The 12,512-nt window shown below is 37.5% G+C and overlaps 1 protein-coding gene across 7 annotated transcripts in view; it reads right to left on the bottom strand.

Moving 5' to 3' along the window:
* Positions 1-12,512, bottom strand: part of ARHGAP28 (Rho GTPase activating protein 28) — a 144,549-nt gene that overhangs the window by 13,257 nt on the left and 118,780 nt on the right. For all 7 annotated transcript variants that reach the window (XM_081149188.1, XM_081149192.1, XM_081149189.1 and 4 more), the window contains 4 exons: positions 11,875-12,037; positions 6,753-6,835; positions 4,238-4,435; positions 3,785-3,898 (listed from right to left, as the gene is read on the bottom strand). In XM_081149188.1, the coding sequence (XP_081005314.1) occupies positions 3,785-3,898; positions 4,238-4,435; positions 6,753-6,835; positions 11,875-12,037 (558 nt within the window). The remainder of the gene's footprint in view (positions 1-3,784; positions 3,899-4,237; positions 4,436-6,752; positions 6,836-11,874; positions 12,038-12,512) is intronic.

The raw sequence follows: 12,512 nt of genomic DNA, 5'->3' as shown, positions 1-12,512 counted from the left end.
TTTTATGTGTTAACATTCATGTTAAAAAAAAAAGGGGGAGGACATTTACTCATGTTTGCTTGTATGTGCTTGGTGCCTCTCTAGAAGTATATACACTTGCAAGTTCCTGTGTACACATAACCTGCCATGGGTAACATTGTTTGTATCTGGGAGGGAAAGTCAAGGTAACCAATTTTTATTTTACTGAATTTTTTAACCTTTCAATGAACTATGTATTCCAATCAAAGAATTAAAAACATGGTATAGTTCAATTGAACTGAAGAAAGACTATTTCTTCATCTTTAAGTGTTGTTTTCATGATACTTTAAATTTGGCCTTGGTTCTAATTTACAATTAAAACATTAAAATAATTGACATTTATATAGCACGAGTTGATGCTAATGATAACTCTGGGAGCTAGAAAACATTACTTCCTCCTCCCCTACCCTGATTTATAGTAAAGTTGAGATTCAGATAAAGACTTTAATTCTCCCAGGCTCCTAGGGCAAAGCCTGACCTGACCTTAGTTTCAGCAGCTCTGAACATATACTTTTGCCATTAAAATTTTTCAGAGTGAAAATGGCAGAGTAAGGAGTCCAAAAGTTTGTCCCTCCATTCACGCAATAAAGAAACTGGCAAAATTTGTATCAACTTTTTCAGAACTCAGTATCCCTTTGGGATACTAACCCAAAGGTTGCAACCAAGGAATGCCTAAAGTAAGAAAAACAGCTGAATCTTGGTAAGAACAGTGAGCTTTGTGGGTTTTTAACTTACACTTTCCCCGTCTCTGTTCCCTAGCTCATTGATAACCTTGAAAATGACAGCCTGCATTCCTGGTACAGAAACTAGAGGGAGTAAAAGACACCTCACTCACAAAGAATTCTATTTGTTCTGACCTGTCTGGTGGTTCCCTGGAAGACTGGCTCAAAGGGTTTGCCTTTAGCTTGCCTAACTTGGAACTTGATCAGTGCTAAAATAGTGCTATGTTGAAAACATCTATAGGCAAATGTTTTAGTCACTGTTGTCTGGTGCAGTGGGTAAGAGTTGGGGAAAATGAGAGACTAAAAAGCTTTGGAGGCAAGCCTAGAGATGGACATACTTTGAAGAATAAGGGCTCTGAAAAGCTTCCACATATTCCAGAGAATCTGGAAGGCCATGTGCATGTCCAAGGCTGTGCACATGTTCAAGAAAGACCTGCGAAGAACTTAAACTTTCACCTCTAGCTGACATTCAGGCTCTGTCCAAGCAGAAAGTGAAGGTTCAGGCAGAGCTATAAGGATCCCTGCTCCAGCCTTCTTACCTAATATTTTACTGAAAGTTCTAGCCAGGGCAATTCAACAAGAAAATATAAATAAATAAAAGGCACCCAGATTGTAAAGGAAGAAGAAAAATTATCTCTCTGCATAGAAAACATAGGGTCAAATCTTTGTGATCTTGGATTTGACAAAGGATTCTTAGGTATGACAACAAAAACATGATCAAAAAATAAACAGATACAAGTACACTTCATCATAATTAAAAACCTTTGCGCATCAAAGGACAATATCCAAGAATTGAAACTACAACTCATAGAATGAAAAAATTCTCAAATTATACATCTGATAAAGGACTTGCATCTAGAATATATGAAGAACTTTTACAATGTAATAAAAATGCAAATACCCCAAACAAAAAAGAGAAAGGATCGGGTAGACATTTCTTTAAGGAAGATACACAAATGGCCAATAACACATACATGCTCAACATCATTAGCCATCAGGGAAATACAAATCAAAACCACAGTGAGATACCACATTTTACCCCTTAGGTGGCTAGAATAACAAAATTCTGGTAATATGTGTTGGTGAGGATATGGAGAAATCTGAATCCTCATACACTGATGGTGAAAGGAAGCCACTTTGAAAAACAGTGACAATTCCTCAGATGTTTCAACATACAGTTGCCATGTAACCCGGCATATTCCCAATGGAGTTGAAACATATATTTACACAAAAACTTGTATATGAATGTTTACAACAGCATCGTTCATATTAGCTAAAACGTGCAACTAACCTAAATGTCCATCAATGGATAAGTGGATAAATAATATGTGGTATATCCATATAATGGAATATTATTCAGCTATAAAAAAGAAAAGTATTAATGCATACTTTAAGTCTGATGAACCATGAAAATATAATGCTAAGTAAAATAAGTCAGCCACAAAAAAATACATATTATATGATTTTTCACTCACTAAAAGTCCAGAATAGGGAACTCTATACAGTAGCAAAATTAGTTATTGTTTAGGGCTGGTAGGTGGAAATGGGACAGATGGGGTTAGAGAGATGATAGCCAAAGAGTGTATTTTTTTCCTGAGGTGATGATATTCTAGAATTGTTTTATTGACTGCATATATCTGTGAATATATTAAAACCCACTGAATTGTTTACTTTAAATAGATGAACTGTATATGTGCATTATATCTCAAAGTTGTTTTTTAAAAAGAATATAAAATCAAATAAAAAAGAAATGAAGTACTAATATATGCGATAATATGATGAACCTTGAAAACATTTTTCTAAGTGAAAGATGTCAGACACAAAAGGCCATATACTGTATAATTCTGTTCATATGGAATGTCCCAAACAGGTAAATTTAGAGACCACAAGTAGATTAATGTTTTTCAGGGGCTGTGGGGAGGGGTAATGAGGACTGAGTGCTTAATTGGCATGGGATTTCTTTTCGGGATGGTGAAAATATTATGGAATTAGATAGTGGTGATAGTTGCATGGCATAGTGAATATACTAAAACCAACGAATTGTGCAATTTTAAAATAATAAAAATGATGAATGTTCTATTATGTGAATTTTTCTCAAAACAAAAATTTTTTAGATAGATAAATGTCTTGGTTCTACTGGATGTAAAGTCACTTTGCACATTCATCATGACTGTGATAAATCACCCAGCAGCACTCCCCCTCACCGCCTTGGCATTTACCATTCCCCTCCCTGGATGAGCTTTCCTTCCCTTCTCCCTTCCAAATGCTATCCATCCTTCAGCGTGCAGCTCAAATGACACTTCCTCCATGAAGCTGTTCACATTTCCCCATGAGGAGCACATTTCTTTCTCCTGTGCACGGTCCTCATACATTGTGTGCACAGCTGATCTGGCACTTAACGCACAGTCACAGCTCTTGTACACCCTTATCTCCTGCATTAGGTGTCAATTCCTTTAAGGGCAAAGTGGGTTGCATGTAATTCTCCATCTTCCTTAAGTCAAATGCTGTGTCTGACACTCATAATCATCCTCAAATTAAATGAAAGCAACAAAGAGAATTCTTCCAAAACCTGTTTCCATTATGTACCTCCACGCAAACAGCTGTGCTAATGCAAATATTCTTCAGGATGCAATGAATTTATACAAAACCACTTGAGCATAAGATATTCTTTCAGTATTCAATCACTAAAGAAATCCCTTTCTCTACTTATTAGATATATTAAATACTGAAATCTAATTCATAGGGACTAAAACGTCAACTTACAGCTTTTGTGAGAACCATTTTAAGTACTTGGCAACATAAAACAATAAGTAATCTTCATGACAGTGATATTTCAAAACTTTAACCAAAACGCACAACACAATAAAAAGACCACAGTCGTCTGCCGTGGAGAGTACTATACACAATTTCCACAATGTGTATAGTCATAAGATTGACATTTTGTGAGAATATAAAAGTTTTGGTTCTAACTTACAAGCCACTCTGAGGCTCACTATGAGAAATAAAAACCTGGTGGTAACGATATGTGCCTCCCTGTTGATTACCTCCCGCTCTATGGTCTTCCTCCTGAGCAACTTCCTGACACTTGGCAGCTGCTTCTTTAACAACATCGTGGCTTCATTCATCCTTCTGACTTGACTGATTAAGAAACATGGGACCTGGAGAAGGAAAATAGCTTGACTGGAAGGAAACCACTGGAATCACACCTCCCCAGCAGACTCTGTCTTTAGTTATGGTAGCTCCTGGCCACTCAGTATCCTTGCAACGGTGGCCAGGAGTAAAAATTAGAAAAAACTACTAGGATTCATACTTAAAAGAGAGAACATGTTCAGGCTCAGCCTTTAAAGAATGTACAAAAATGCCACGGGCAACGGGAGCATAATCTCAACAGGAGCATTTCCTCCCTGTGCCCGGGGCGCTCCCTGCTCCCGGAGCCTTTATGTTTCCGGCGCTGGGAGACTTCAAAGGAGCGTCACAGGCACCACCTTGTGACTCACCTTCCACAGAATTTTCTGGTAGTTGAGCATGAGGCGGATGATGTGGGCTGCAGTGTTTGCTAACCGTAATTCTTCATAATCAGAATGTTTGCTTCTACTGAAGAAAAGGTTCGGTGCCATCACAGTAGAAATGTTCCATATACTCATTCGGTTCTTTGATTCATTGGCAATCACTTTATTGAAGAATGTCATGAGGGCCTACAAAGATACAGCACTGTGTCACACTGCTGTAAATTATCAAAAGCCACCCATCGTTGCTGTCGCTTGTTTCTATACTCACTTGCTGTGCCTCTGGAAAATTGTAAGAATATTCTCAGAAGTACAGAATGGTTAAATGTTACATTCCCCTTTACTTGCTTAAAAGTGCTCATGAGAAATGTGAAGTTTTTATGGAGTTCATTGTATTGGAGTCTCTATAAATAATAGTTTTCATTTTATTATTTTCTTTTATCCTAAACAAGTTTGACAAATATGAAAATTAAATAGTAAACTAGGAAGAGAAAACCCTACATCTAAAAACACCCCACACAAAACATGTCATGCAGTTTTGTTGTGAAGAAAAGTAATTCTAAAAAACAATCTTAATTTAGGGTATTACTATTAAAAACTATTTTACTGTTTTCTTAGGAAAGGAAAATCCATTTTAAAGAAAAAAAAGAGGATCTCATTCCTCAGTCCAAATGTGAACACAACTGAAAAATTTGTTAATTTTACATTTTGGGTATCATTTTTCTATTGTTTTTTCCATTTTGGAATCTTCAGTAGACTAAAGGAAAATGCTTACATGCAGCTGTTTTAAATATTTTTTAAAAAGCTTTGAGAAAGCTTAATAGTTTGGCTGAGCCACCAAAGTATAAATGCTTATCAGACCTTCTGACATTCCCCAAGAGGACTGAAATCCTAAAAGGAGATGCTCTTTAGTTTTCCAAGTTTGAATTCTGCTACAGTATTTGTAAGGAGAAAATGGACAGCACATAATAGTAATTATAGTTACCATTATTTGATGATTTATTGTGAGCCGGGCATTATTCTTAGTACTTTATATATATCCACTAATTTCATCATCATTCTAAATCTTGCGTGGTAGGTACTGTTATTAACATCGTTTTACAGATGCGGGAACTAAAGTGGAGAAAGATCGACAGCTCTGTCAAGCGTCAGTTCATTAAGTGGCAAAGCCAGGATTTGAACTAAAGAAACCTGACTCTTGAGCCAGAGCTCTTGATCTCTACACCACACCAACTGCAGTGGTAGTTCCAGCCACAATTGAGAATGGGAGGGAGGAAGAATGGGGGGGATTCCTCACGAGTTCCATAATGTTTTTTGAGGATCTTTTATTAGAAATGTATTGAATTTTTTGATAATTGCTGCATCCTCAGTTATATGAAAAGGTAGATGACACTTTGATCCAGAATTTGATACCAGGTGCATTTTTTTTTGATAAAAGATCATTGTTTAGACAAAGCCAAAACCAAACTAATAAATTCCAGATTTTGGAAAATGACCAAACTGTATTAGAGAAAGATTCTTCTGCCATAGCCAACCCCATCCTTGGGTTGAGGATATGATATAACTGACATCTACTATAATTAACATAGGCGTTTTCACTATGTAGGAGGAAAGGTCCTCACCAAACTGAAATGTTGATAAGAGGTAGCATTAAGAATCATATTTGTTTGTAGCATTATGTTTACTGACGTCAAAAATATTGGCTCTTTCTAACTCATCCTTACCTCATTTCAAAGATCTTTAACACCTCTTGTACTTATAACACATTTCCTATTGTATACAGAATCAGTATCAAAATAGCAAGAGCAACTTTGATTTTGACCAACATATAGCAAAGACATGAATTTGAAATAAAGGGAGGGATATTTGGGATGAAGAACTATGAAACAGGATTCTACCAAATGTTCTATTATATGTTAATGGAGAAATCACTTTTCTGAGCTTAATTTTTCTAATCTGTAAAATAACAAGATCCTATCAGGTAATTTCTAAAGTTCAGAGATCATAGAATTCTTTAAACTGAATTGAATTTGGAAATTGTAAGGCATGAACATTTAAAAAAAAAAATTTAAATCAATGTCTTCGAATTTCCTTCCCAAGGACACTCATCAGATCTTCTGTCCCTAGACTGAGGTGGGCAGCTGAGGACCAACAATTATAGAGTTTTATATTTTACAACTTACATAATATTCTCATTTACTTCTGACATTATTCCATTTAAGTCTTCCATCTTTGCTTTTCCTACTCCTAACCCTGGCATGTGGTAGACATTTAATATAACTTAATAGATTGAATGAATGAAACTGAAATATTCAAGAAGACTCCAGGATTTACATTCTTTCTTGTCTTCCTCAGGAGAATAGCGAAGGGGACATGGAAGGGAAACCAGTCTGCAGCATGCTCAGCTGGCTTAGTAATTTGTCATCTTGCTTTTCAGTTTTCTACCTGAGCCATTTCCTCTGACCAATAAGAGCCAATGACAAACCATGAGGTCAATACAACATACCTGAGCTGTGTCCCTGTTGGCATCAGGCAGTGCCATGACCATGAGGTGTAAGGCTTGAAACTGTACTTTGATGTGAGGCCCTCCTAACAAAAAAACAGAAATAACCACATATTTGGAACACCACTGATGTATTCTGACAGCATTTCTTGCTAACATCTGGTGGCATAGGAGGGCTCCTGACAGTTCTCGCTGGTAAAGACTTAGTTTTTGTGCCCAACAATGTAAATTTGTTCTCTTGGACTGTCTATCAACTCTCCTTTCACATCTCATGATGCCAATAGAGGCAGGTGGCCAACGAGACCCTCAAAATAATTCTGGATTTGTATAACATTTCCCTTTCCAAAGTACTTTCACAGACCTTGCTTTACTCGTATACTATAAACAAAAGACTTAAAGCGCAATTCAAGAGAAAATAAATCTTGCTTCCACATAAAGAAGCAACAAAATGCAATTATTAGGAGCACAGGTTCTATAACCAGATTCAAATCCTGCAGGTACTACTTAGTCACTGAGTGACCATGGGCAGGCTATTTAACCCCTCGTTGCTCTTATTTTATTATTTGCAAAATGGAAGCAGTCATTATACCTACCTCACTGGGCTGTTACGAAAATTAAGTGACTTAGAACTCAAAATGGATTAAAGACTTATATGAAAGAGCTGGAACCATAAAACTTCTAGAAGAAAACATGGCAGTGAGGTCCTTCACATAGGTCTTGGTGATGAATTTCTAAACCTGACACCAAAAGCAAAAGCAGCAGAAAGAAAAATTAACTAGGACTACATCAAACTGAAAAGCATCTGCAAGGGAAAGGATACCATCGACAAAATGAAAATCAACCTGCTGAATGCGAGAAATATTTACAAATCATTATATCTGCAAATCATTAAATATAAGGGGCTAATATCCAAAACATATAAAGAAATCGTACAACTCAATAGCAAAAAACACCAAACAACCTGATTTAAAAATGGGCAGAAGAAAAGACATATGAACAGACATTTTTCCAAAGAAGACATACAGGCCAAGAGGTACATGAAAAGATGCTCCCCATCATCATCAGGGAAATGCAAATCAAAACCACAATGAAATATCACCTCACACCTGTTAGAATGGCTACTGACAAAAAGACAGTAACAAGTGTTGGCAGGGATATGGAGAAAAGAAAACCCTTGTGTATTGTTGGTGGGAATATAAGTTGGTGCAGCCACTATGGAAAACAGTATGGAGGTGCCTCAAAAAATTAAAAATGAATTTATCATATGATACAGCAATTCCACTGCTGGGTATTTATCCTAAGAAAATGAAAACACTAACTCGAAAAGACATATGCACCCCAGTGTTCACTGCAGCATTATTTACAATAGCCAAGATATGGAAACAACCCAAATGTCCATTTATGGATGAATGGAAAAAGAAAATGTCCCCCCCCTCCATGACTATTATTCAGCCATAAAAAGTGAAATCTTGCCACTTGCAATAACACAGGTGGACCTTGAGGGCATTATGCTAAATGAAATAAATCAAAGAAAAATTAATATCATCTCATCTCTCTTATCTGTAGGATCTAAATCTACAAAACACCCCTCCAAAAAACAACCCCTCCCCAAACCCCAAAACCAAGTTCATAGATACAGAAGACAGATTAGAAAAAAAAAACCACATTACTGAAACCTAGTTAAGGCTCTGTGATTTGGACAATGATATAAAATCCATTCATAAATGCTCAAATTATCCTTGAAGTGAGGTTGTGAGTTATGCCCCACCTCTATAGTTTTCCTTGGGTTGTGATAAATACAGAAATGGCAAGACTTGGCAACTGTTAAATCACTCAGGGGATATTTCCCCACCAATAATTTTGAAAAGTTTGGACTGATTTTGCTTTGCTATTGTGCTGGATGCTGCATGTAGCATGTGCACTAAAGTGCTGGACAGTCACTTGGGTGCCTCTGAGTAAATGTCTCAGTCATGTCCCAATCCATTGCTATGTAAGAGGCAGTGCTGAGACATCTTTTCTTTTATGTGGGGACAGACTGTTATAGTTGAATTAGTAATTCTTATGCAAATATGGATTCATGAAATCAGAGAGGAACCCTTTTAACACAGAAAGTAACACAATAAATAAGGGGAGCTTTCGTGCATAGCGGTTTATGGATGGAGTAACCCCTTTGGCTTCAGAAATGTGGGCTTTATTTCCTGAGATTTCCTTTTTCTGTTGGACTGCCTCTAAAAACTCACTTGTTTCTTCTTTATGTGGGGTGTCTCGGGAACTCAGAAAATTTCTTTGTTTTCATATCATGCCTGTAGCAACACATGGGACATGATGCCCGCATCCCACCTTCAGGACTGAAGGACCTTGTCCCTCAGCTGTCAGCTCCTCCTAGAAATTGCTCTCCAGCTATTTTGCCTAAGGTCATGCTGTCTTCTCAGGTGCCGTCCATGATTCCGAATAAAAATGCCCAGCATTCCCACTGCAATGGGAAACAATCCTGGAAGGCCATCCAGCTTCAGAGCTCTCCAAGGGGTGCCTGAGGTCTTGTGTGACTGCGTCAATGCCCAGCCTTATCCTCTGCCCAGTTCTGCTTCCTTTCCCTTCCCTTTCAGAGGTGTGGCAGCCAAGGATAAACCCTAATAAATGTTCTACACAAACTAATCTCGGTCTTAGGTGCTGCTTCCGGGGAACCCAACAAAGCTTCAATCACGAGCAACTTCTAAGGCACATTACCAGCAAAGATGATAACTTAAACCTTTAAATAAGGTAGCTTCTGTAAGCAGAATGCCCGGTATTAAAAAAAAAAAAAAAAAAAAAGATTAAATGAATTAATATGTGTAAAGTGTTCACATCAATACCCATAAGTAGTTACCTCTATGTGTGTTTGCTTTTGTTATGATTAATGACACATATTCTAGATCTTAAATGGACATTTAGGGAAGGTGACTAGTTGAATCTCTGGAGAGTGTTGATATCTTATTTCTTGACAATGACAGAAGATGGCGCCAGACGTCTGGCATTTATACTTGTGTTCTCAGTGCCATCTCTCCCGTTTCAGGGACGGGATTTTAGCAGTTCCACCCACAGCTGGAAAATCCTCAACCAGCTGTGCTGAAGAATAGTTTACCCGGCATCCGGGCTTTACTTTGTCTCTCAGTACTCTCCTCAAATGGGCTCTTAGTGGGGAGTCCTGGCAGGAAGCATTACTTCTAGAATCCCTGGGGAGTTCTCAAGTTGAAGAAAAAGCTATCTATCTATAGTCAATGGATGAAAGGCAGTGGGCTGCTTATAAAGTCACTTAGCTTTACAATACTGGAAGCACTCCTGTGGCAAGGTACTTGCTACAGGAGGCTGTGTGCACCCCAGTTAGGAGTAGATGGCTAATAAAAATAACCACGGGATGAAGGAACAGTTGGAAGGAATATTTATAGGATTGTATCATATTGTCTCAGCACACTCCCCATGTGGGTTTCTAGAAATTTATGTCAAATTTGTAAACAAAAATGACACAGGTGCAGGATGTTTCTGAAAACAGCTAATGCATGATGACATGAGTCTGACTGAATAATAGGATCTATCAGGAGCACATCTCAGTACAAGTATTTAGGGACAGAGAAAGCATTATTTTAATGAGTACACTGCAGGCTAAGGGCTGTCTATAATCTTCCAATGTAATCCCCAAAAACCTCCGGTGGGGGAGATAACAGATGCAGATGCAGACTCTGTATTTCCATCAATTTCAGAGAAATTATAAAGTTCCTGTTAAGATAAAAAGTCTAAACTGGCAAATAACCCATTTTCATTTTACTTTGGAAACCTGGCCCTACACTATTTTGTACTTATTTCATTTATTGCATCCTAGTTTTCTTTTTGTCCTGAGGTCATGATTTCCTTAGAAAGCTATTGAAATTTTCATGAAAATATCTCAGGTTTGATTGATGAACTATTAGTCTTTTAATTTTATGGGCAATTTTGGGGCCAAGTTTGAAAAGAGAAAGTGATTACACTAGTTTGGAAGCGACTCTGTATCCTCATACTCTGTTCCAGAATACAGAGAAGGGCAGCCTGAACACATACCCACGTCTACGGCTTCACTTCCGAAATGCTCGTTATAACTAGAGCTTACTCCATGGGGCAGGAAGGCTATTTTCCATGCTGGTAGCAGCCCTGAACTTTGGGCCTCCTGTGGGGTTGGCTGGTTTCAAATCAATCACTGTATATAGTATTTTTTACTTTCAAAGTCATATAAAACTATGTGAGCCTTTTCAGGATACTTTCCAGATTCTCTCCCTTAAATGAAGTGTGTACCGGCTGCACCCAGGGAAAAACCGAGCTGAGCAGTGGCCACCTCATTATTTAGGGTGTGTCCTCTCAATCTGCCACAGCCCTTTTCTGTCCACGTAGAATCACCATTTACTTAATAAGCTTGTTCAGAAGGTCCTTGAATAACTTCATTTCATTCAACATTGTTTTGTCATAATGTTGATGAGATGCTCCAGGAACTTAACTCTCCTCAAAAATCTTCAACCCTTCGGCTGAAACCATGACAAATCATTCCCTCACTGCCAAATACAACACAGTTTCCATTACTACACTTTTATCAAAGTACCTCACTTAAGGCCTAATCTATGTATCTTTGTAATTTTCAGAAATACTATGCGATATAATTTTCAGAGAGGAAACACCTTCTGTGTAACATGCTACCCATCAGAGCAGGACCTCAGATTTAAAGAAGAGAGAGGTCTTATATTTTTTCAAGGACTATTACACACCAGGCACTATTCTAGATGTTTTCATTCAATAGTCACAACAACTCTGACACAGAACTATTAACTGTAATTTATAGGCACAGTAATGAAACTCAGAAAGGTTCACTGCCTGGCTAACAGATGGTTGAGCAGGAATTTAAATCTCAGGAGTCTATGCTTTCTGCAACCCCCTGCCTTTGAATGATTATAAAACCCTCTAAATCATATCTATCAGACTTAGATATATAAATATGTAAAAAGATGACTGTTTACCATCAAACACAATATTTCACCAAGCATTGCCAGGGAAGAGCAAATATACACTTCTAACCACATTTTATTGTGCATCTTTCTCCCATTCACACTTAACGTATTCCACCTACTTTCCATCAGAGTGATGAAGGCAGGTATATATTCCACAGGGAAGAGAGAAGTGGGTAATTCTCTGAAAAAGGCTTTCAACATCACTGCAGCTTCTCTATGGCACATTTTGTCCCATTTAAATTTGTCAGTGTTAAACTTGGTATCCAGTTCTTCACGGTATTGCTGAAAATCAAGGAAAACAGTCAATATTTAATGTACTTCTACCACCTGACAGCCCCCCTTTGAAAACTGTCATTACACAAACTATTAAAAAGCCTAACTTTTTTCAAAATGATTAAAGAAGTGAAATACTTTTTTCTGAATTAATTTTTAAAAATGTTTCCTGGAATCTTTTTAGAACAATGTTAATCTTGAAATTATTTGCTAATTCTACACAAATTAAAGAATTCTTTACTCAGGTCATAGTTTCATTTCTGTGGTTTTGGCAGAATGCCACCTATGCCACATGACAACACTGCTAGATTTTGACAAAGCCTCTATTTCTCTCTTATCCACTATCCCTTTCTTTTTCTATCCTGGTCATCTAGAATTACTAAATCAGATCATGAATGTATACCTCTCAGCTACTTCCCATCCAGAATAAAGACACTCTGATCTCACTGCAACATGCAAACCAATGACATCTTCCTGGAGCAGT

This window comes from Miniopterus schreibersii, assembly GCF_964146895.1.
Source record: "Miniopterus schreibersii genome assembly, chromosome: 10".
NCBI lineage: Eukaryota > Metazoa > Chordata > Mammalia > Chiroptera > Miniopteridae > Miniopterus > Miniopterus schreibersii.
This window is presented reverse-complemented; position numbering and strand designations above follow the sequence as displayed.